Source organism: Carassius gibelio, chromosome B25, assembly GCF_023724105.1.
Source record: "Carassius gibelio isolate Cgi1373 ecotype wild population from Czech Republic chromosome B25, carGib1.2-hapl.c, whole genome shotgun sequence".
NCBI lineage: Eukaryota > Metazoa > Chordata > Actinopteri > Cypriniformes > Cyprinidae > Carassius > Carassius gibelio.
In genome coordinates this window covers 20,475,267-20,497,861 of record NC_068420.1, presented here as the reverse complement: position 1 = coordinate 20,497,861, position 22,595 = coordinate 20,475,267, and the positions used below count along the sequence as shown (strand labels likewise).

At 38.1% G+C, this 22,595-nt stretch overlaps 1 protein-coding gene across 4 annotated transcripts in view; it reads right to left on the bottom strand.

Moving 5' to 3' along the window:
- LOC128014368 (WW domain-containing oxidoreductase) overlaps nucleotides 1-22,595 on the bottom strand; it is a 194,483-nt gene that overhangs the window by 107,378 nt on the left and 64,510 nt on the right. The window contains exons 8-10 of one of the 4 annotated variants that reach the window (XR_008183533.1): nucleotides 20,783-21,047; nucleotides 20,528-20,610; nucleotides 3,523-5,368 (exon numbers count right to left, since the gene is read on the bottom strand). Coding sequence is in view for 3 of the 4 variants with exons in the window: in XM_052597943.1 (XP_052453903.1) it covers nucleotides 20,599-20,610; nucleotides 20,783-21,047 (277 nt within the window). In the remaining variant the exon portion in view is untranslated. Of the gene's footprint in view, nucleotides 1-3,522; nucleotides 5,372-20,259; nucleotides 20,611-20,782; nucleotides 21,048-22,595 lie in introns of those variants that run through there. The other 3 variants (XM_052597944.1, XM_052597943.1, XM_052597942.1) reach the window with 3 other exon arrangements.

The following is a 22,595-nucleotide window of genomic DNA, read 5'->3' as shown; positions in this document are numbered from 1 at the left end:
ACTTAGTTCAGGGATATGTGTAGATGCAGCCATTACAATGAAACGAAATATTATATAAATTTGCCTTTTTTATTTTCATTTTAACATATAGATCAATTGAATACAGACCAAAGAAAACCTGTTAGATTTACCCCGCAGCTGAATTATATGTTATGTTTAACCACTAAAGACACATCAGAGCCAGCGGCACATATCAGAAAGTCTATCCCAGGAGAGGCTGCTCTCTGCGGATACATGAGGACTGAGCTCCCGCTGATCGAGTGGAGCTCACCGTCTCAGAGATCGGCGAAATACATTTTTAAATAGGCGCTGTCTTTATAAATAAACCACAGATTTGAGTTTTAAACAACTACATTTTAGCCTGAAATACTTTTAAAATTACATTTCATGACACAATAACAGTAATATTTGAAAATGATCCGAATAAATGGTGTTTGAACTCAACCAATGCTGCGTGAACTCAGATGGCTTTGGCTACAGCAATTTTCCCCTCAGTATATTTACAACAACACGAAATAGGATATAAAATACCACTGCCTCCTTTCGTTTTCATTTAAACATAATAACAGCTGCAGAAATGTAACGTTACTTAGTTCAGGGATATGTGTAACGTTATATACAGCCATTACAATGAAACGAAATATTATATAGACTTGCCTTTTTATTTTCATTTTAACATATAGATAAATTGAATACAGACCAAAGAAAACCTGTTAGATTTACCCCGCAGCTGAATTATATTTTATGTTTAACCACTAAAGACACATCAGAGCCAGCGGCACATATCAGAAGGTCTATCCCAGGAGAGGCTGCTCTCTGCGGATACATGAGGACTGAGCTCCCGATGATCGAGTGGAGCTCACCGTCTACGAGATCGGCGAAACACATTTTTAAATAGCCGCTGTCTTCATAAATAAACAACAGATTTGAGTTTTAAACAACTACATTCTCGCCTGAAATAGTTTTAAAATTACATTTCATGACACAATAACAGTAATATTTTGAAAATGTTGTTACGAATAAATGGTGGTTGAACTCAACCAATGCTGCGTGGACTCAACCAATCAGAATGTTTAGCGCCAAAGTCCCGCCCCCGAAAGTTCCTGAACTTTGAAAAAGTACCACCTCGCCAGCAGGGACTTTCTGAGGGGCATTTTTTTACCCGGAACTTTATTTAGTTCCTGGTTCCTGCGGTGGAAACACACCAAGTACCGGACCAAGTCCCTAGTTCCTGGGTAAAGTTCCTGCGGTGGAAACGCGCCTTTGGTTTCATCAGGGCCTGAGCACTGATACTGTAAGGACCATATTGGAATTGCCCCTCGAGCTACAGTAAGTTTCACATACATGAATGAAAATCAGTACACACGTGTAACACACCATTTCCTACAAAAAAGTATCTTGGTACAAAATCCAATGCCCAACAGGATGTATGCTTTTTTGAATTTCCTGTATGATATTTGTGCTCATACTCCTCCTACAGTTTTAATCGGATCACCTTCAAATTTGGTGATGGTTATTATAAGGCCTTTGTGACGTTAAATTGCTAAGATCTTGAGTTTTTGTCAAGGGGTGTGTCCCTGGCGGCCTGACAAATTTGATTTTATGCCATGAAACAGGAAGTTGCTGTAACTCAGACAAGCAATGTCCGATCTTCCCCAAACTTCACACATTTTATAAATGACATGTTTAACACTGTAACGGACTCCTAGCAACATATAAAAAATTGTCAGCAAGTCTTAAATAGGCTGCCAACGTGATAGAAACATGCTAAATCATGCTAGCACACTATTAATACCATGAAACAGGAAGTTGACATAATTTAGTTATGTAGTGTCCAATCTGCACAATTAGCAACAGTAAAATAGCCATTGTGTGCTACACATGTTAGAAACATGCTCAAACATGTTACAACACTTACTAAGTGCTAAAGCATGCAATTAATACCAAGAAATAGGACGTTGTTTAACTCATGCACACAATGCCCAATTTGCACCAAAGTTCGCCTGTTTTACAAGAGTCCTGGCCTGAATATATATTTAGGACAATATTGATTTATAGTCATAGCGCCACCTGCTGGCAACAGGAAATTACTTGGTTTACACTAACTTAAACATGCAATGTACAATCTACCCCAAATTTCACATGTTTGGTAAGGGTCCTGGACTGAAGACATCTACATACCAAAATATTCAGTTATAATCATAGCGCCACCTGCTGGCAGCAGGAAATTTGGCACATATAAATTACTTTGATATATTCCTCCTATATTTACATCTTTAAAATCATATTGCCGGATGTTTGCTGTTTTCTTATGGCACCGGGTGGCAATGAGCCCAGGTGCGAAGGGATGGAGGAATAAGAGAGGGAAGTATCCCTCTCTAGACAAACTTGCACCTTCAATTTATTTTCATTCTTTCACTTTTTCTACCACTTTGTTCACTTTCTTTTTTAGTACTTTTGATTAAATTCCAATCATTTAGTTGTTCTTTCGCACATTTTGTTTTATTTGTTTGATCTTCCACTGTTTTTTTCTGTTGGTTTCTTTGTTTTGTCTTTTTTGTCGAGTTTAATTCGTTTGTTCCTTTTGCTTTTGTTTGTTTATCCCTCTTTCATTTTCACGTTCTCCAATATCCATTACATCATCTTCTGTCTTTTTCCTGGTAATTTCCTGCTCTTTTGGCAGTAAAAGGTCTCATCAGTCTTTATGAAAGCCAGCAGGAGTCAATCTAAACTATCAATACCTGAGTAGAGGATTACGGTTTCTGCTTAGCTGCCATACTGCACACAGCGGTGTGCTACTAAAGTAGGATTATCTGTGAAAGTAAAAAGAAAACAAAGACATTAAAAGAGACGTCTGGGGAAAATGAGACCATACGCAACTGACCAAACATCACAGACACACAAAGAAGCACACACACTTTGTGTAACTGAACATCATACAAAGCACACAACCTAGCATGCAAATTTCTTCAGTGTTAAATTAACACTTTCTCAAGCAAAAATATCCAAGCTGTGGGATGTGGCCTTACGGTTTGTGATACTTCCCTCTCGTGTTCCTCCATCACTTACTCTCCCTTACAGACAAACGACCTCTTTAACATGAAACCAAAATAAAGTTAAACGCAATACAATCAAATGTGGATATTCTATCCGCCGCCAGTTCTTTCGTTTCTATCGTTCAGTCATCAGTACCTGTCTCAGCTGACAAAAAGCTGTCTTTAGTATCGGTTCCAGCTGAGGACAAATTTCAAGATGAACTTGAAATCAATTTGCCATCAAATTTTCATGCGTGCTCCGCTCCCTCTGTAGCATTTTAATTACCACCACCATGGACCACGGGTGCAGAGGAAATTGACACTTAGCACCGTACTATAAACTTTATTAGCAAAACCTGCCTGATAGCTGCACTAAACTAGAATAACAAAGAATATAGGTTGACGTCACAAGTAATAATAAATGAATACATACATACATTTAGAAAAACACACACAGAAACCAAATTTTAAAAACTTTAAAGTATTGACTATTAACATTATCTAAGGATTAAGCACTTCCATTCACTTGCTATCGGTCGAAATGTTTGACTTTTTTTGTATTTTTTTATGGAACCAGTTGTAGTCACTATCCTTAACAGAGAATAAGGAGGATGCAGTAGTGAAAACAGACAGACAAGCTGAAAAGACAGGGAAGACAAATAGATTTCCCGTCATCGCTGATCTATGGGCAATAATGCGTCCATTTCTGCACACACTATTATGACTATTGGCTGCCATTATCAGGACAGATGCACTGGCATTACTGTATCGGCACACACTTCATCTAATATGCATCCAGTGAGTGTAAACACAGACCAGATCATTCATTCAAGGCTGAAATGTGTCAGAAGTATGACTAACTGGAATCACTAAAATAACTGTTTTCAAACAGGTTTCCCGGAAAAGGGCTGTATATATTCTGTGCTAACTAAAATAAATAAAAACATATAATGGAATGAATCATATAAACATAAACATCGCATTAAAATTGTGCACCAAAGCAAATAAATAACACCAAATAAGGACAAAGGATGAATGATATAAACGAAACAATAAAAAAGTATAAAATCAATTCATATTTCTCATCCATCATATAAGCAGTTGGTTTGGCAGTGATGCAGAGTAACACTGGTGTAGTCCGTCACTCTGAAGTACTGCACTCTCTTTAGGGTTTAAAATCCCAGGCAAGAAGAAATGACTTCTGAACACATGAACCGCAAGGATCCTGTTATCATAGATGGCAAAATTCCTGTCTTTAACTGACCAGTGTGCACACATCTAAAGCACTTTCTTCCTGCAGTGCCCTTCAAGGGCACACAAACGCTGGTTGGAATTCACCTTTGTCTCCACTTTCAACAGTAACCTATTATTTTAGCTTTTTCCTTTGAATAAGTGTCTCTCAATTTGATATGTAGATTTGAATTCTAATGTATTTCTCTGTATTTGTAATGGTTTCTCATGTCACGGGCGCAGTTGTGAATGAATGCGTCTCACTCGCTCTCTAAAGTAAGTAGCCTGAACCAGAATCTTTGGAGGACTGTATGAAGGGAAAAACTAAAACATATAAAACTTCTGGAAACATACAAGTGCAGTTGCAGCCATTTATTACAAGAAAAGGTTACTTTTAAAAAGTTTAATTAATTATTTTATCTATTAACTGTTATAATATCTTACTTAAAAAAAAAAAAAAAAACACTAAATAATTAGGAATATCTGAAACAGATTTGAGCTACTTTCTGGTTCATATTTCTTTTATTTCAGGCCAGTGTTGTGTGTTGACGGGGCTTCGGTTAACCCATCATGCCCCCTACTGTTCAAAACAGGCACTCAGTTCATGCATGTATTCTTATTTGAGCGTCTTAATGCAATTATCAAACATATTAAAATATAAATAACACCCATGATCTAAACAATTCATAAAAATGGAGTTTAAAAGAAGGACATACTGTATTGCACTCCAAATAAAAAGGCATTTTTAGATCAGAAAGAAACCCTGTGCCAATTAAATATATATTTGCCATCCAAAGCCTCTAGAAAATAAAAGGTGTAAACAAATGAAAGTGGCTTTTATATGTGTGTACATTCAGCTTTGATGATTTCACTCTCTCCCTCTGGAGATGTTGGCATCCTTCCTGGCACGACTGCTCAGACGCGCGCCGGTGTTTGGCACGACCCGGCCCTGAATCACGCCACACAGACACATGGGTGAAGCGAGGGGGGCAGGGGGTGCATCTGCTCAAACCCCAGGAGACGGAGGGATCCGAACTCTCGCTGGAAATGACCCCTCGCGCGCCTTCACCTTGAGAAAGCACTGACCTCCCGGCAGCCCACAGCTACTGCATTAGAGAGAGGGGCATCAGTCACCATCTAAACTCACACTCCGCCGCGCGCTCTCCTTAAATAGTGGGAGGGAAATCGTGCAGAAAAATCACATGAAATGTACCGAGCGCAGCGCTGGATTCAGCATCAAAGAACATCTAGTGCTCATCTCTTCCCTTTAATTAAACAACTCTCCAAAAATCTCCAAAGTCCAACTACGATGGCTTTGATCTCCGCAGCCAGAGAGAAGATTTGATATTAAAAGTTCTGCTAATAGTTTAAACGGTTTATCAAAGTCATTTCAGATTCACTTGATTCCTATCGCACTGCCGGTAAAACGTATGTTTCTTTATGTTTCTGAAAGAAGTCTCTACTGATCATCAAGGCTGTAGTTATTGGATTCACAATACAGTAATGTTCTGAAACATTATTACAATTTAAAATAACTATTTACTACTTGAATATATTTAAAACAGCAAAGCTGAATTTTCAATGTCACATGTTACTTCAGAAATCATTGTACTGTAATATGCCGCTCTCAGAAATCTGTACGTTTATTAATGGGTTTGAAAGTCTTTGCTGTTTGGGGTGAGAGAGAGAGATCGAGAGAGAGAGAGAGAGTGAGAGAGATCGAGAGAGAGAGAGAGAGAGAGAGAGAGATCGAGAGAGAGAGATCGAGATCGAGAGAGAGAGTGAGGGACGATGGAAGAAAGAAAGAAAGAAAGAAAGAGAGAGAGAGAGGGAGGGAGGGAGGGAGGGAGGGAGGGTAAAAAGAAAAAGAAAGAGAGAGAGAGGATGGAAGAAAGAAAGAAAGAAAGAAAGAAAGAAAGAAAGAAAGAAAGAAAGAAAGAAAGAAAGAAAGAAAGAAAGAAAGAAAGAAAGAAGATAAAAAAGAGCAGCAAATCAGCTTATTAAGATGATTTCTGGAATCATGTGATACTGGAGACTGAAGTAATGGCTGCAAAACAAAAACAAAAGATGAACAACAACAACAAAAATACCTAAATAAATACATACATAAATGAGATAAAAGAAAGCTTTTTAAATAATTAAATACAAGGACAAGGTAATGTTCTTCTGTATTTGGGAATAAAGGATTCCTGAAAGTGCTCTCTCTCTCTCTCTCTCTGTTTCTCTGGAGAGGTCACTCACACAACGCTTCAAAAGAACATTTTGTTTGTTCAATACCAGAAACGTCAATGACATTCCCTGATCATTAATTTCCGATCCAATCCGAGCTTACTGTATGGACGTGGAGTGGCCTGTTCATGTCCAATAAAAGCTTTTCTTTACCACTTTATCTGATACATCCTCAAAGATCCACAACACAAAATATTAATGACCTCTGTCCCTGAAAGAGCCATTTCTCAAGGAGACGGGGAGAGCTGAAGACTGGCCACGTGCAGCAAAGCCTGCACACACAGTCAAGAGCTGAAGTGAGAGACAGACAACAGCTTTGGATACGAGACATTCACTCGTACATGAGACTGTTCAGACAACATCTCAGAAACCACTGACCGACTGATGCAGATTGTAAAAAAAATGGAAAAGTTCTCTAAAAATGGCAGCTGCAGATGCAAAAATGCATTTATTTCTTTCAATTTATTTGATTTATTGTTTTGATGTGTTTTCTTGGCATGCATGCCCTATGTAAAGACAAAACAAAAATAGTTTTGTTTTATTTTGTTTAGCTTTCTAGTTTTATTTTGTTTGTTTTTTCTTATTTTGTTATCTTGATTTGTTTAGTTTTCTTGTTTTATTTTTGCTGTTTTGTTTTCTTACTGTTCCTGTTTTGTTTGTTTGCTGTTTGTTTTGTGTTTGTGTGTAGTGCTTTATTTTTTTTTTTTTTGATTTTCAATTATTTATTTTTGGTGTTTGTTTCGATCGTTTTGAGTATAATCTAGTCTAGTGGTTTATTTTTGTTTCAAATCAAGTTTGGTTCAAATAATTATTTCTAATTAGCCAATTAAAATGGCAGCTGAAATTAAACCGTAATAATCACCATGCAACTCTGTTGAATTTTTTACATGCAAATGTAAAATGAAATCCAGAAACCAGTAAACACAACTCTACAATTATCTTCTCAATAAAAAGTTATCATTAAATAAATCATATGCAATAAATTGTAATGCAATATTTGTAATGCGCTGTTCAATAGCTATATACAGTATACATGTACACCACTAAAAAAATACAAACTAATGATTATGAAATAGCTGATTAGAGCAACTAATTCACTATAGAAAACAACATAACATTTATGCCAATAGAAAAACAACTTAAGTCTTTGGAACGTCCCTTTCATATAATGTGCAATTGTGTGTGTGTGTGTGTGTGTGTGTGTGTTTGACCCTTGTCTAACAGTAAGAGAGCAGCACATGAATAGGTATGAATGCAGCTAATCATGTTTAAGTGTAAAGCACAATCAATGCTTGAATACATTAAGCAGGTGTAGTGGGGCAGGTTAGGTGGCCGCTGTAAGATGCATTGCACAGATGATTGGTCACAACGAGCCACGGAAACACGATCAATAGCAGATATAGTGCGTATACCCAAGAGGAATGGCAAACACCAATGAGGCAGAGTGAATTTGTTTCACTTTCTCTGTATTGGCTGTGCCCTACACCCAATATGCCACAATATGGAGATCTGTTTTTTTCATTATTATTTTTCTGGAGAAGACAGAAAGGTAGATGTTTTTTTAGGGGTCATTTCATGAAAAATGTTTTATGACGTAATGTGCTCATTAACATATTTACTAATCTAAACACCTGGATGATGAATGACAGTTCAAGCAGTTTATAAAGGTCATTTGCACATATAGTTATGTTTAAATAGATTATAATAGCTTTATTCAATAGTAATAACAAACATTTACAGTTCACTGTAACAATACGCCATGGAAGAAGACATTTTAGTACATTCATGAGAAGGAAAAATGTGTATCGCAAAAGTTTGGTCTATCACAGCATTCACATTTTATGGAATAGTTCATTCCCAGTTCCCAGTTTTTTGTTTTTTTTTTACCCCTAAATGAACATTTTTTTTTCTGACTGCCACTAATAAGCGTAAAAGATGCTCTTCACATTTAACATATCAGAAGGTTTAAGCTTGATTCTGTTCAGTAAAATGCACTCGGTATTTCCATCTCTCTCTCTCTGTGGTTGTTTATTCAGGTCTTATTTGAGCAGTCTAAAGGTCAAAGGTCAGCTCAATAATTCATGCATGAATGAGTGTGTCGAGCAAACAGCATTAGATCACTTTCAGTGACCTCTGTCCCCTCGCCATTACAATGAGAATTATGTAAAGTGATAATGCACATTAAAAGCATTCTGCTCTACAGCGTGATTTGGCTCTTTAAAGCGAGCAGCTAGCTGGAAAACGAGATGTTTGCACCCTTTAATATTTATTCAACTGAGCTTAAAGCTTTTAAAAACAGAGTGTCAGTAAAAGCCGAGTTGATTTTTGATAGCGATTGTTTGAAGAGGGTCAGTACAGTGTGTCTGTGTTTTGTCTGCGTTACAATCAACAGTGTTTTTAACAAAAAGGGTTCAGTAGCCAAATGCCTGTACTGTATATAAATGTGTGTGTGTGTGTTTGTCTATTTATCTATTTATTAAGATAAAAACAAACAAACAAAAAAACTAATTAAAACAAAAACTATGGTTGAAAAACAACCCAAAATTAAAAAAATATATAATAAAAAAGAGGCCAAAAATAAAAATGCAAAGAGATGTTAAACACAGGGTACAGATGTTTTCAGACAGACAGACAGACAGAGACTGACATATAGACAGACAGACAGACAGACAGACACAGACAGACAGACAGACATACAGACATATAGACAGACAGACAGACAGACAGACACAGACAGACAGACAGACAGACAGACAGACATACAGACATATAGACAGACAGACAGACAGACAAACAGACAGACAGACAGACAGACATATAGACAGACAGACAGACATACAGACAGACAGACAGACATATAGACAGACAGACAGACATACAGACAGACAGACAGACAGACAGACATATAGACAGACATACAGACAGACAGACAGACAGACAGACATATAGACAGACAGACAGACATATAGACAGACAGACAGACATACAGACAGACAGACATATAGACAGACAGACAGACATACAGACAGACAGACAGACAGACAGACATATAGACAGACATACAGACAGACAGACATATAGACAGACATACAGACAGACAGACAGACATATAGACAGACAGACAGACATACAGACAGACAGACAGACATATAGACAGACATACAGACAGACATACAGACAGACATACAGACAGACAGACAGACAGACAGACAGACATATAGACAGACAGACAGACATACAGACAGACAGACAGACAGACATATAGACAGACAGACAGACAGACAGACAGACATACAGACAGACATATAGACAGACAGACATACAGACAGACAGACAGACAGACAGACAGACATACAGACAGACAGACATACAGACAGACATATAGACAGACAGACAGACAGACATACAGACAGACAGACAGACAGACATATAGACAGACAGACAGACAGACAGACAGACATATAGACAGACAGAAACAGACAGACAGACAGACATATAGACAGACAGACAGACAGACAGACAGACAGACATATAGACAGACAGACAGAAACAGACAGACAGACAGACATATAGACAGACAGACAGACAGACAGAAACAGACAAACAGAAAGACATATAGAAAAGACATATAGACAGACAGACAGACATATAGACAGACAGACAGACACAGACAGACACAGACACATAGACAGACAGACAGACATATAGACAGACAGACAGACAGACAGACACAGACAGACATATAGATAGACAGAGAAAAACATAGAAAAGACAGACATATAGACAGACAGACAGAAACAGAAAGACATATAGAAAAGACATATAGACAGACAGACAGACAGACAGACAGACAGATAGATAGAAAACAACAGAACAAAAATAAAATAAAATAAAATAAAATAAAATAAACAAGAACTAGAAACCAAACTAAAATCACTAATGGTCTGCTTATACACAAAGTACAAGCTGTTATACACGTTGATCCTGCAATATGCCTGTGCACATGTGCATTTGTTTGTCTTGCATGCAGAAATCTGACAGGAAGGTCAAATACATTAGTGAATCTTAGTCTCAAAACTCAAAAACACCCTCCAATCTGAACTCCTCAGTTCTGCTTCTCTCGGGGTGCAGAAGTGTTTCCAAGCAGTCCGACAGGAAGAGCCAGTCATTACTGATGTGCGACGCATGTATCTGCAGATGTATGGAGCTGATACCCTTCCTGATCATCCCTAACCTCCTCCTCCTGCTTCAGAAGCCCACTTTTCCTCCAGAGAGCTGCTTACATGCTTTGAAAATAATTAGCAGTGGGAGAGTTATTGAGTGAGTGGCTGTGTTTAAGTGAAACTGATGAAATGAAGGTGTGTATGCGGACAGCAAGTGTGTGTATAAGTATGTGCCCAGGGGTCAAAGGTTAATCCCTATTGATTCAGCAGGAGTCTGCATACAGCACCGCTGGGAGACAGCCGCCTCTGTTGGCAATCAACTAGCACAAATACATGATAAATCTTACTGTCTGCGGCCACTGATCAGCGCAGGCAAAGCACAGCCGATACAGACAGAGACCCTGTTAAACAGCCATCAGACCCACAGAAGCAAAAGACTACTCGTCAACTCCATCTGCTTCAGTCCAGGCTACAGAACAGGCTACAGCCAGCAATAACTAGCATGTGTGAGAATGTGACAAAAGGTGTGGGAGTGTTCATGTGTGGCCTCCATCTGAAACTAAAGCACCAAACACAAGCAACACTGGCTTTGATGAGCAAACAAAATATTTCCTTATTTATTTTTGTTGCTTCAGGTTTTGTTTTTTACATTTTTTTTTTTTAAGTCTGTGCTGTTACTTGTGTTTTGTAATTTTATGACCTACATGTTTTGTTTTGTATTCTGCTGTGGTGTTGTTTTGCTTTTGTTGTTGTTTTTAGTTGCATTTTGTATTGTGACCTACACTTTGTTTTATTTTTTTAATTTTTCATTTTTTTATTATTCGTTTTTTTTTTGTGTGTGTGTGTTTTAGCTGTTTTTTTCATTTGTTGTTTGCATTAAGTTTTTTTGTTTTGTTTCTATGTTTGTTTGTTTTCTAAATAATTATTTTTGTTTGATTGTTTTGTTTTCCTTTAAGTTTAGTTCGTTGTTTTTATTATTAATTATGTGTGACATGTGTTTGTTTTGTTTCTCTGTTTTTGTTTTGTTTTTTATTGTTGACTTGCTTTTTAGTTTAGATTTGTGTGTGTGAGAAAGAGAGTGTCTGGTTCTGTTTTGTTTTATTGCTGTAAATTAATGCAAATCACTAAAATGCATTTTGAATGCATTTTATTGCTCACCAAGTCAAATAAAACAAGCCTCATAAAAAAAAAACCTAACTATAAATATTTTAATAAAAATAGTTATAAAAATAGTGATGCTTGACTTAACTTTTTATCTTAAATTTTCACAATTTATCTGTCATTGGCAGATAACTAAAATAACTGTTTCAATACTGAAAGTATGCTATAAACACGTCATCATCTGACTGGCTCTGATCTGACCGATTGGTGATCAATGTCAATGTCAAAGAAACAGGAACATCAATCTTCTGTAATATTATCAGCCTTATTTTGTCGAATAATTTCTAATTAACCATTACTCTCCCTTGTTATGAGGTGAACACCATCATGGATATTTAATAACCAGTGTCAAATAAAGTGGAGGGGTCGACAAAGGTCGCTGTTTCTCATTACGACCAAGCCTGTCTAGAAAGAGTTCAGATGATCATTACAAATCAAATTAGGTGGTTACTTATTCACACAGAGCAAAACAAATGAGAGTAACCCGTCAACACACAAAAGCCAACTAGAAAAATATTACTAGCAGCTTTGATAAAGCTATCTATAGGCTATTAGAAACTCAATGTGAAAAATACACAGGTGGATTTGTGAGGAAACGGCTCAGAATTTCATTTCAAGACCAACGGTGTCTCTTTGGGACGGTTGGAGAAACATAATATAATAACGTTTGCCAAATCAATAATAATTCTTCGTTTTTCCCTCTTAATCTTTTCACCTCTCTACGTTTTCCCCCTCAATATCACTCTGTCTCCCCTTTCTCTTGTTTTTTTTTTCTGTTCACTATTCACTACCCTCTTTCTCCGTTCTCATTCCCTCTCCCATTCCCTCCCTCTCTAATCCGATCATGCAGGGAATAAGTGTATGCACCATGAACACATTTAATTTTCCCAGTTGGTTTTCAGCAGGCCTAGAGGTGTGCTTTAATAAGGATCAATGGCACTTTATCTAGGACAGGAGCCACTTCACAGCATGCAAATTAAACACCAACACTTACAGAAGAAAGGGGGAAAAAAGGAAAAGAAATGGATTTAATTAAAAAAATGTAGAACCACAGGCTCTGGGAATTCAATTAAAGGATTTATGCAAAGGTTGGCTAGCTTTTGGTGTTGCAGTTACTGTTTGTATAATGAGCTTTTCATATTAAAAATCAATAGGTAATCTAGGGTGGAGGATCAACTGCTTATGTACACTTTTGAAATCAATTTGAAAAATAGTCCATCAGCCACATGTCACAAAAAACAGGCCTCTATCATGGTAGATATGGATCTGGAAGCCTTATTTTTAGGGAAAGCAGTTGGGAATTCTGGGAAAATGGGTATTTTTAGAGGGGTTGGGGTTGCAAAGATAACCAGGTTTGAGAACCAAATAGGTTTGTGCAAGTTTTTCAAAGAAACCAAACATTGTGGAGGTCACAGCTTACTCATTAGCACGTCTGCTCCAACACATTCATGAGGAGAAAATGTCATGCCACAAATTTATTCTCTTATGTAGCATAATTCATGTCACGACAGAATTACCAAATGTATGACTTTCCAACTTCCCATAAAATGGTTGACCCGTATGAACATTCTGACCTTCTGTAAAAAAGCAGAGTTGTAATTACACTTTAATTACAGACTGTAATTGCATTATTAACATTACAATAAATCCAACCCCAGACAGCAAGCAGTTTCGGCCCAGAACCGGCCCACATCTGGCCAAATGTGGGCCAGATCTGGGCCGAAACTGGGACATGACATGAACATTGCATTAAAACTACTCCAGTTCTTTTCATATAATTTCCAGCAATCTCTTCATTATAGTTTGAATACAAATGGCAAGGCAACAACACTGCAACCACATGATGCAGCCCACAGTGAACCAACTCTGGCCAAAGCAAATAAGAGACCCCTAAAGAATTAATCGAAGCGACAGAATCCTCTCAAACATCACCCATGCACGTCACTGGAAGTCATCGTCTCATTCTGCTAGCATCCATGTGCTAGATCTGATGGTCTTCAGATGAGCGCAGAATTAGCTCAGCGCACTCAGATGGATGGGCCGCCGTGTGACTTTGACTCGGGGTCAAACTGGAATGACATGACAGCTCCCGGGCTCGCCCCAACGCTGCCTGCCTGCCTCTGATTGGTCCTTTATCGATTCCGACACCTTCCTGGCCACATCGGCTGATCAAGCAATAAACTATTTGCTCCGTTTCCTCCTGCACAATGAGTCGCTCTCTCCAAAGAGCTGCAAGCGTATGTACGTGTGTGGATGCCTCTAGACCCACACTTTATTTTAATGAAATGGTGTGTCTTGGTAGACTATAATCCTGGTAATAGGATTGAGTTGAGACACACATGTCAATACAAGCAAATGGGATTGTGTGCTTTTAGGTCGCAGATTGTCTTCCAGGCTCATAATAGGTAATGCAGGGGGAGGTAAGAGAGATGGAGAGAGAATGGAGTAACATCAAGCCAACATATCGCTCAATTAGATTAAAGATTAAAGTCTATTTAAGGTCTGATGTTCAGTTCCAACCAGAGAGTTACGCAGGACGAGGCGCTGTGCTGTTTACATGCGGAGTTCAAACAGTCGGCTGCTCTGAACCTACTGTTCCAACGCTGGATCCAATTTATCTGCAGAAGGGGGACAAAAGAGCATTCCTATGTGGTGTAATGTCTGATGGCCCATTTGTTGGGGTTCTTCTGGACCTGTGGTACTGGGTTCACTTGAAATCTGGGGTCTGAGGTAAGTTCATGTGGAGCCCAGAACAGTTCAAAGCAACCTGGCAAAAGTTAAGCACTACTGATAATCTATATGATAATAATGTCTTGTGCAGCTGATACACCTGTCAGCTGTTCTTCAGAAACAAGGTGACAAAATCATGAAGAGAGACCCGAAAGTCCCAAAGAAGTGGAATAAACGCTTGTTCGGTCAAAGCAAAGCAATATGAAAACTATTGGGAAATGGTCATTAGTTCATTAGTAGACTCCAAAACCTGAAAATGGTTTATCAGACCTAAGAAGATATGCAGAGCTGGGGTAAACATGTTAATTAACTCATCAGTTCAGCAGATACTCCCAAACCTGTATTAGATGTGTCCGATAAAGTAGATTAGAGTTGCAAAGTGATGAAACATTCCTGGGATTACATTTTCCAGAAACTTTTTAGAATTCTGAACATTTGGGACATTTTCGGAAACTTTTGGTTTTGGTGCACCCCTCAAGGAGACATTCAAAATGTTTGGTTCTGGTGGGCCTCCAGGTCAGGTCTGAGAAACTCTGATCTGTTCCCAGAGGCATCCCATCCCTGGCTAATCAAACACACCTGGATCAACTCGCTCTTTAGTAGAGACTCCAAGATTTGAAGTGGGAGGGTCAGATATCCAAGATTGTGTACTGTTGAGGTGCCTCAAGCAGGGGTCGGCGATATCTTGATATTTAAAATATATCTATATATTTCTTAAACATGGTATGGATTTTGACGTATCGTATATATCGCTATATTGTTTATATGTAATTCTGATTCCGCCACTTTGCTTGTTTGTCTTCTCTGTGCTGTGCTCGCCCCGGCATCCTTGATTTTGTTTCCCCTCCCCTCGCGTGTTGTCTCATAAACATGGCGTCATCCGCAACTAGCCCATAGGCTACAGTACTAGTTTCAAAAAAGGACAACTGGCTTTATTATATGGATATACTTCAGTTTTAAGGCGTCGGGCGAACAGCAGGCAGATGTCCCTATGATTTCCACGATGCAGAAAATGCGCACAAAATCGCGGAATCCAGTCATAAAAACGGAATTTAAAGTTTAACGTGGAATGTCACGGAATTTGTCCAATTTTGAATGAATTAATCAAAAGTCGGCCATTGCACTCACATCAAATCCCGATATGGACTAATATCTGTAAATATTCATTTAAATATGAATGATGCATGTTTTGCGCCATGCGTGTCTGTGTTAATGAATGGCGCAGAAGCTCGTCTTCATGTATTACACACAAGGAAGCACGCGTGACGCTCGCGGTCATTTCAGCCTCTGTCGTCTCACTAAATGAGAACGTAAACACACGAAGAACATCTCCAGAACTGCACTGAGAGTCACATCATGAGCATTTGACCGTTTGATTTCAGTAAAACTAGCGTCATATATCACATCGTAGACTGTAGAATCACACAAACAGAACTGTAAGGTAAACCCGTCAAAATAAAAGCATTTGCCAGAAACCTGTTACTATTGTTCACCAGAATGAACATAGCCTACTACTACTGCTATTAAAATTATTTTTTTAATGAATAAATCACACAACATTTCTCCCATGTTTTATTTTAAATAATAAATCCCATTTGTTTACCAAAAAATAAAGTTTGCTTAATTTTCAATAATTAAAAGATAAATTAAATGAATGTTTTATGCCTTCATTTGATAACCAGAAAATTTTAAATACACAGAATTTCAGAGGGGAAAAAAACATTTCATAAGGCTATTTTATTTTTTTTATTTATGCATTTAAATAATTACACATGCTAAATAGCAGAATTACATAACAAAAAACATATGATGAAGAAAAAATAAAACATTTCATAGGGAACTAAACATGTAATATTTTGCATATTTGTTTTTGCAGTAGTTTTTGGGGGGTTATATTTCCTGTCAAGATATCGAGATATATATATTGTCTATCAAGATATAGCAAAAATATATTGAGATATATTTTCTGCTCCATATCGCCCAACCCTAGCCTCAAGTTACAGTGTTGGGAAACACTGATCAGGGAAAAACCCTTGAAAAAGAACAGGGATATTGTCAGATATATCCACAGGGTGAAAGTGGCTTTAGTGACCACTAGATTTGATATGGATCACTTCAGGCCGATCGCTTCACTAGAAGACAGCACAGCAGCCTGTAGCAGAAAACATTCCCGCAGGCTGAGTGAACCGGTTCTCTTCACAACCTGCAGACCCTAATCACCAATTATGAGCCTATTAGGGCTTCTGGCAGCTCATTGTGTCCCGCTGCAGCGGAAGGGGCTCTGGGTGTAGACCTCTGCCCCACTTCGCTCCGCTCCACTGAGCGCCTGTCAGCCCCGGTTGCGGCGCTGTCGTGATAGGACCCATGTACAGGCAGATAACAACACCTGACCTTACAACCGGTTACCGGGGGACAGTCGCCACACCGACAGGGCTCATCGCAGTGGGATAAATCTGAGCCACTCGGGGTGACGAGACTTCATTAAAGAAGAGAGAGAGAGAGAGAATGTGTAAAGCCTCGGTAGTGTACTAATAGAAGCAGAGCCCTCGTTAGCCAAACACGAGGAAAGATCCATCAGCAGCATCTCCTCCTTTCGCTCGGCTTATAAGGGGACAGAGAGCGAGAGAGATTTAGACTCCCATAAGGAAGCACTGGCAGCAGTCTCGCAGCAGGCTGGCTAAATTATCTCACAGGCGAGAGGCGAGACACTTGCCAATGCACAGAGGAACTTGTTAAAGTCCCCCCTTTTAGAGCAAACCATCGGCTAATGTACGACTATTGGGCCATGGTCAAAAGTTCAGCCCCTGCATATGTAAAAAGGTAGCGGAGCGCCTGAGGCAGAATCCTGGGGAAAATAATTGCTCTAAACTGCTGAAAACGCGCCGGACTGGATCCCAATGAAGCAATTGTGAAGATGGCGGGCATGACGAGTGGTGGGGGGGGGGGGGTGCTGATTGGGCGGCTGTGATTTTCCCAGCAGCTTCATGTCCCAAAGCATCAAGCAGCTATTAGACGCCACAATACCCAGCCGTCTAAGAAATGTCAAACCAAACATGCTAAAACAGCTGTTTGACTACACAAATGAAAAGGTTACAGAGGCTTCGGGGACGTACAGTACTTCACATAAAACCACATAGGAAGTATCAAAAATGACCTTTTTTTGACATTGAGCAAAAATATCTAACGCACATAAAGCATTAGAGATCTAATATGAACAAAATGTGTTGGAAAAGTTACATTTGTTTACATAACAAATATATATGTATTTGGGAAATTTACAAGTACCACGATATTGGGAAAAAATTACATTGCGATATTTTATTTTTCTGCGATATATATTGTGATATGAAATCTAATCTAATTTTTTCTTACAAACAAAAATGGGGTGAGCACGCTTACATTCTCATTTTAAATTATTTAAACATTGACACCATCGTGTCATTTGATTAATATGCGCGAGAAAAAGAAATCTCTCGCGCTCTCTCTCTCATGCTCTCTCTCACACGCGCTCTCTCACACGCGCTCTTTCTCTCTCTCTCTCTCGCGCTCTCTCTCGCGCTCTTTCTCTCTCTCACGCTCTCTCTCTCTCTCTCTCTCTCTATCTCTCTCTCTCTCGCGCTCTCTCTCATGCTCTCTCTCTCGCGCTCTCTCTCGCGCTCTCTCTCTCCCGCACTCTCTTTCTCGCTCTCTATCTTGCGCCCTCTTGCGCGCTCTCTCTCTCTCGCTCCGTGAAACACATTTGTCAAGGGCCGGGGAGCAGCTGGTCTGTACAGTTAATGAATAACGGATCAACTACGACAGCCTACATCGCACATCCTGCGATGTGACTATCGTGGATTCGTACATCGCGATATCGATGCTTAAACGACACTTCGTGCAGCCCTAGCAAGTACCATCAATTGAAGTGTTTTGTTGTTTCTAAACCTAGATCAGTAAGTCAATGTATTAAATTCAATGATTCCAGTGGCAGACAGTGTTGGGAAGGTTACTTTGGAAATGGAGTGGGTTATAGATTACAGGTGACCCTATTTGAAATTTAATATGTACTGTAACTATTTCAATTATTTAATTAAACCAATGTAATTAATTACATTTGATTCCATGGAATGATGCATTTCATCCCTGCTTCTCGCTGCCAGACGTCTGTATGCCAGGACAGATCAGTACCATCATTCTGCTCAGCACAAGAGACCACTTGATTATTATGAGGAGAAAATGACTCCACTCTTATCAAAGCCATGGGCCTAATGTACAACTGCAGGCCAAGAAGAGAGCAAGAGAGCTGCATGGCAGAGCATATCTGATGTACAGATTACAGATGAAAACAGTCGTCAGAGTTAAAGTCAGATATCAGCCCTGCCTCTTTCCCAATGAATTTACATCAGCTCAGCAAAACTGAAGATTATCTACACATTACAAGATGAGATGATGATATTCGGTGTCATGAATTACTCTGCAACATCCTCTGCTTTTTTCTTATTTTGTTATTTCTTTTAATCTCAACAAGTTAAACAAATTACAATGATAATAAATCAATTAATTAGGCCTAATTATAATTGTGATGTTTGATGCATCTATGCATTAAACTAAATGGAAGTGTCCCGCTCAGATGCAATAAAACAGCAAAATAAGAGGTTTTATTCTAGATTTGCGCAGTTATAAATCACCCACAGCTTCTCGGGGAGAAGACAAAGGCGTTTTCCTGAGCTTGGGCGTAATATCGTTCCAGGCTCTTCCTGTCAACATTATGCAGAGCTTTGCAACCTTGAACAATTTCCCAGCATCCCATACGAGACTGCAAGCAATTAAAACCATAGCATCTTCATGGCCTCATAACCAGTACATAAAATAACAGCACTGTTTCGTCTGAAGTTCACTCATTTCTGAGGGCTTTCAGAAAAGCGATAGAGAGGCACATAGACACCTTGGTAAGGACTGGGCTCATCCTACATGCACGGTTTTCAATTTATGGAGAAAATAATGACTAGTTTGATTCATATTAACACTATATTATTAGCAGCTTAGGATAAAATATAATATAAAAGAAAGAAAGAAAGAAAGAAAGAAAGAAAGAAAGAAAGAAAGAAAGAAAGAAAGAAAGAAAGAAAGAAAGGATTACTAACTTCTGAAAATGTAACCACATATATATATATATATATATATATATATAATTTATATGGATATGATTTCTAGATATATTTGAAATATATAGAGATACAATAATTACTGTAACAGATGAAGAAATAATAAACTAATAATGTATACAGAAAAATTAAATAAAAATAATTTACATACTATAAAGACAAATAATAGTAATAATAGTAATAATAATAATAATAATAATTTATAACAGTGAATTTAATTCATAATATTTATTTATTTACTTGTTTACTTTTACATTTTATTTAATTGTATTTTTAAAATACCTGTAAAAATGTAACCATCAAGTGAAATGTATTAAAAATCTGGAACAAAATTATTTGAAAATTTGTGAGTCTTAATTTGTTGCCTTATAAGCAATATATTTTCTCCTGTGTTTTCAAAAAACAAAAATGTCTAAAATGTTGGCTCTTCTTTACACTTAAAAAGGTCTCATCAAAAACAAAACAAAAAAACACTCTCTCAAATGAACAAGTCCCAGTTCAGACCAGTGCAGTGTAAAGCCTTGATCCACAGCGGCGTCCATCAAACATGACTGACAGCTGGAGAAATGAGCACTTCTGAGTTACGACTGGGCCGTGCGCATAAACTTCTGCCAGATTCATACCCATCTCTTTAATACATAATCAGCTCGGCTGAAACACTCTGCCTTCAGAGTTTTCAACCAAAATTAAAACAAAGAATACATCAAATGCATTGTGTGGCCCAAAGCATATCAGAAGTGCAAGGAAATGCTTCAGGTGCGAGACAGGCAGATACTTTATGATTTATGAGGATGTTGAATTTTATAGTTTGTCTCTGTAAGTGTATGTGACTCACCTCTTCAGGCTAAAACGGGAGAGTGTTGCCTACAGGAAGAGCTGCCCGCCTGATTTATGCAGCACTGGGGTTTATGAGCAGCGCTACGGCAGCGTGACACACACACACACACACACACACACACACACACACACACGCTAACTACAGGCGATTCCTGCTCAAGAACCTAAAAGCATGCTAGTGAAACTTTCTTGAACTACAAAAATTCAAGCACCAACCACTGTTCCTGAAATGAGGAAAACAATCAAAACTTACCATAGACTTGGTGAAGGGCCGAGCGAAGGTGAAGAGGAGGGTCATGAGCCACCAGCTGCGGTGGATGGAGGTGTACATCATGTTCCCAGGATGCAGTGCGTTACAGGTGACGCCGTGAGGTGACATGCGGCGGTGCAGCTCGTTGGAGAAGAGGATGTTGCAGAGTTTGGCGCGGTTGTAGGCCAGCATGGACCAGTACTCCTTCTGCGGAGGGGAAAGCAGACTCAGCTCCACCTTCCCACACGAGCCCACCAGATCTGTGAACCTTCACAAACAACAACCAGCAATTCAAATCAACATCAAAATTGGAGACACACTTAAAGATGTTTTGAGAATTGTCTGTTTTGTTTGTTTTGTTTTAATTTGTTTCTTTTCTGTGGTTTATATCTTGCATTTTATTTTGGTTTTTTAACCCTCTGGAGTCTAAGGGTATTTTTGGGGCCTTGAGAAGTTTTGTCATGCCCTGACATTTGTGCTTTTTTCAGTTTCTTATAAATATCTAAATGGGTAAAGTCTAATATCACTGTAATCAGCACAAACTGGGCTATAATAATATGTGAAATGCATGCATGTACATGATTGTATTTTTTAGAAAAAAAATGTTATGCATGGTTAGTGAAAAACTAAAAATGTTAAATCACTTGAATAAGGCAATAAAACACATACATAAAATTGGTTGCCGGAAAAGTTGAGAACTGGAGCTTGTAGCCTAGAATTTTTCTTTCTGAATGATGTGAAAATCATCTTGTTTACTCATTCACAGAAAACAATATATTGATTTAAATTTTCTAAAACACTTTTTGTTGGTAAAAGTCATATGCGAGTAGGCGTCAACTATCATGAATATCATTGTGATTTACACCTGAGAAGACAAAGCCCTGCATAATGAGCCGCATAATGAGCCTCTCATTCAGCTGTGCCACTGTGAGGGAGGACTTACAAGAAAGAATGTGAGAACAAAATAAAAGTATATAATTTTATGTTTGTAGTTTATTAAGAATATATGTAATTATCCCACAACATAATTTAATATCCACTTGGGGGAGCAGTTAAACAGTTTATTAGGGACAATCAAAGCTGACTTTCAAACATTTTTTTTGGCATCCTTACTTCAGTCACACAATCCTTCAGAAATCCTTTTAACAATCTTATTTTCTACCAAATAAACCCCATTTATCATCATCATCATCATTATTATTATTATTAATGTTGAAAAGAGCTGATAATATTTTTCAGGTTTTTTTAGGGGGAATAAATTGAAAGAAAAGCATTGTTTTTACATTTGTTAGAGTTATCTCTATTTGTCACATTTATATTATTTACATCAAGCTTTTGAATGGTATAGTATTGTATATTGTTATTGAAACTTCATAATGTTTCACTTGATTATACGTTTAGTCAGGAATTATAGTTTGGAAAAAGTCTTTGGAAAAAGTCTAACTAGTAAAATGTTTACACTTTATGTGAAAACTAGTACAAATAAATAAAAAGAGACTTACTCATGTTTATGATCTCTGCTGAATAAAGTGCTTCATTCTTTTTTCTGAGGAAATCCATTTCTCAAATCCTCAACCACACCACATCTTTTTGGGGTGAATTATGTCTTGGTCCTCTTATCGCGAAGCAAACAGTAAAATAAAATAAAAACTTGAAGAACAGTCTCAATGCCTTTTCTTCTGTGTGGGCGTATTCAAGCCGCGCGCTTCAGTTTGAATCTGAATAGCGCGTTCAGCGCGGGGGCGTGGTCACATTATATATAATGAGCGGAGATATGAAAAATAGACATCGCGTTGTTTTCATATGGATTACTTTA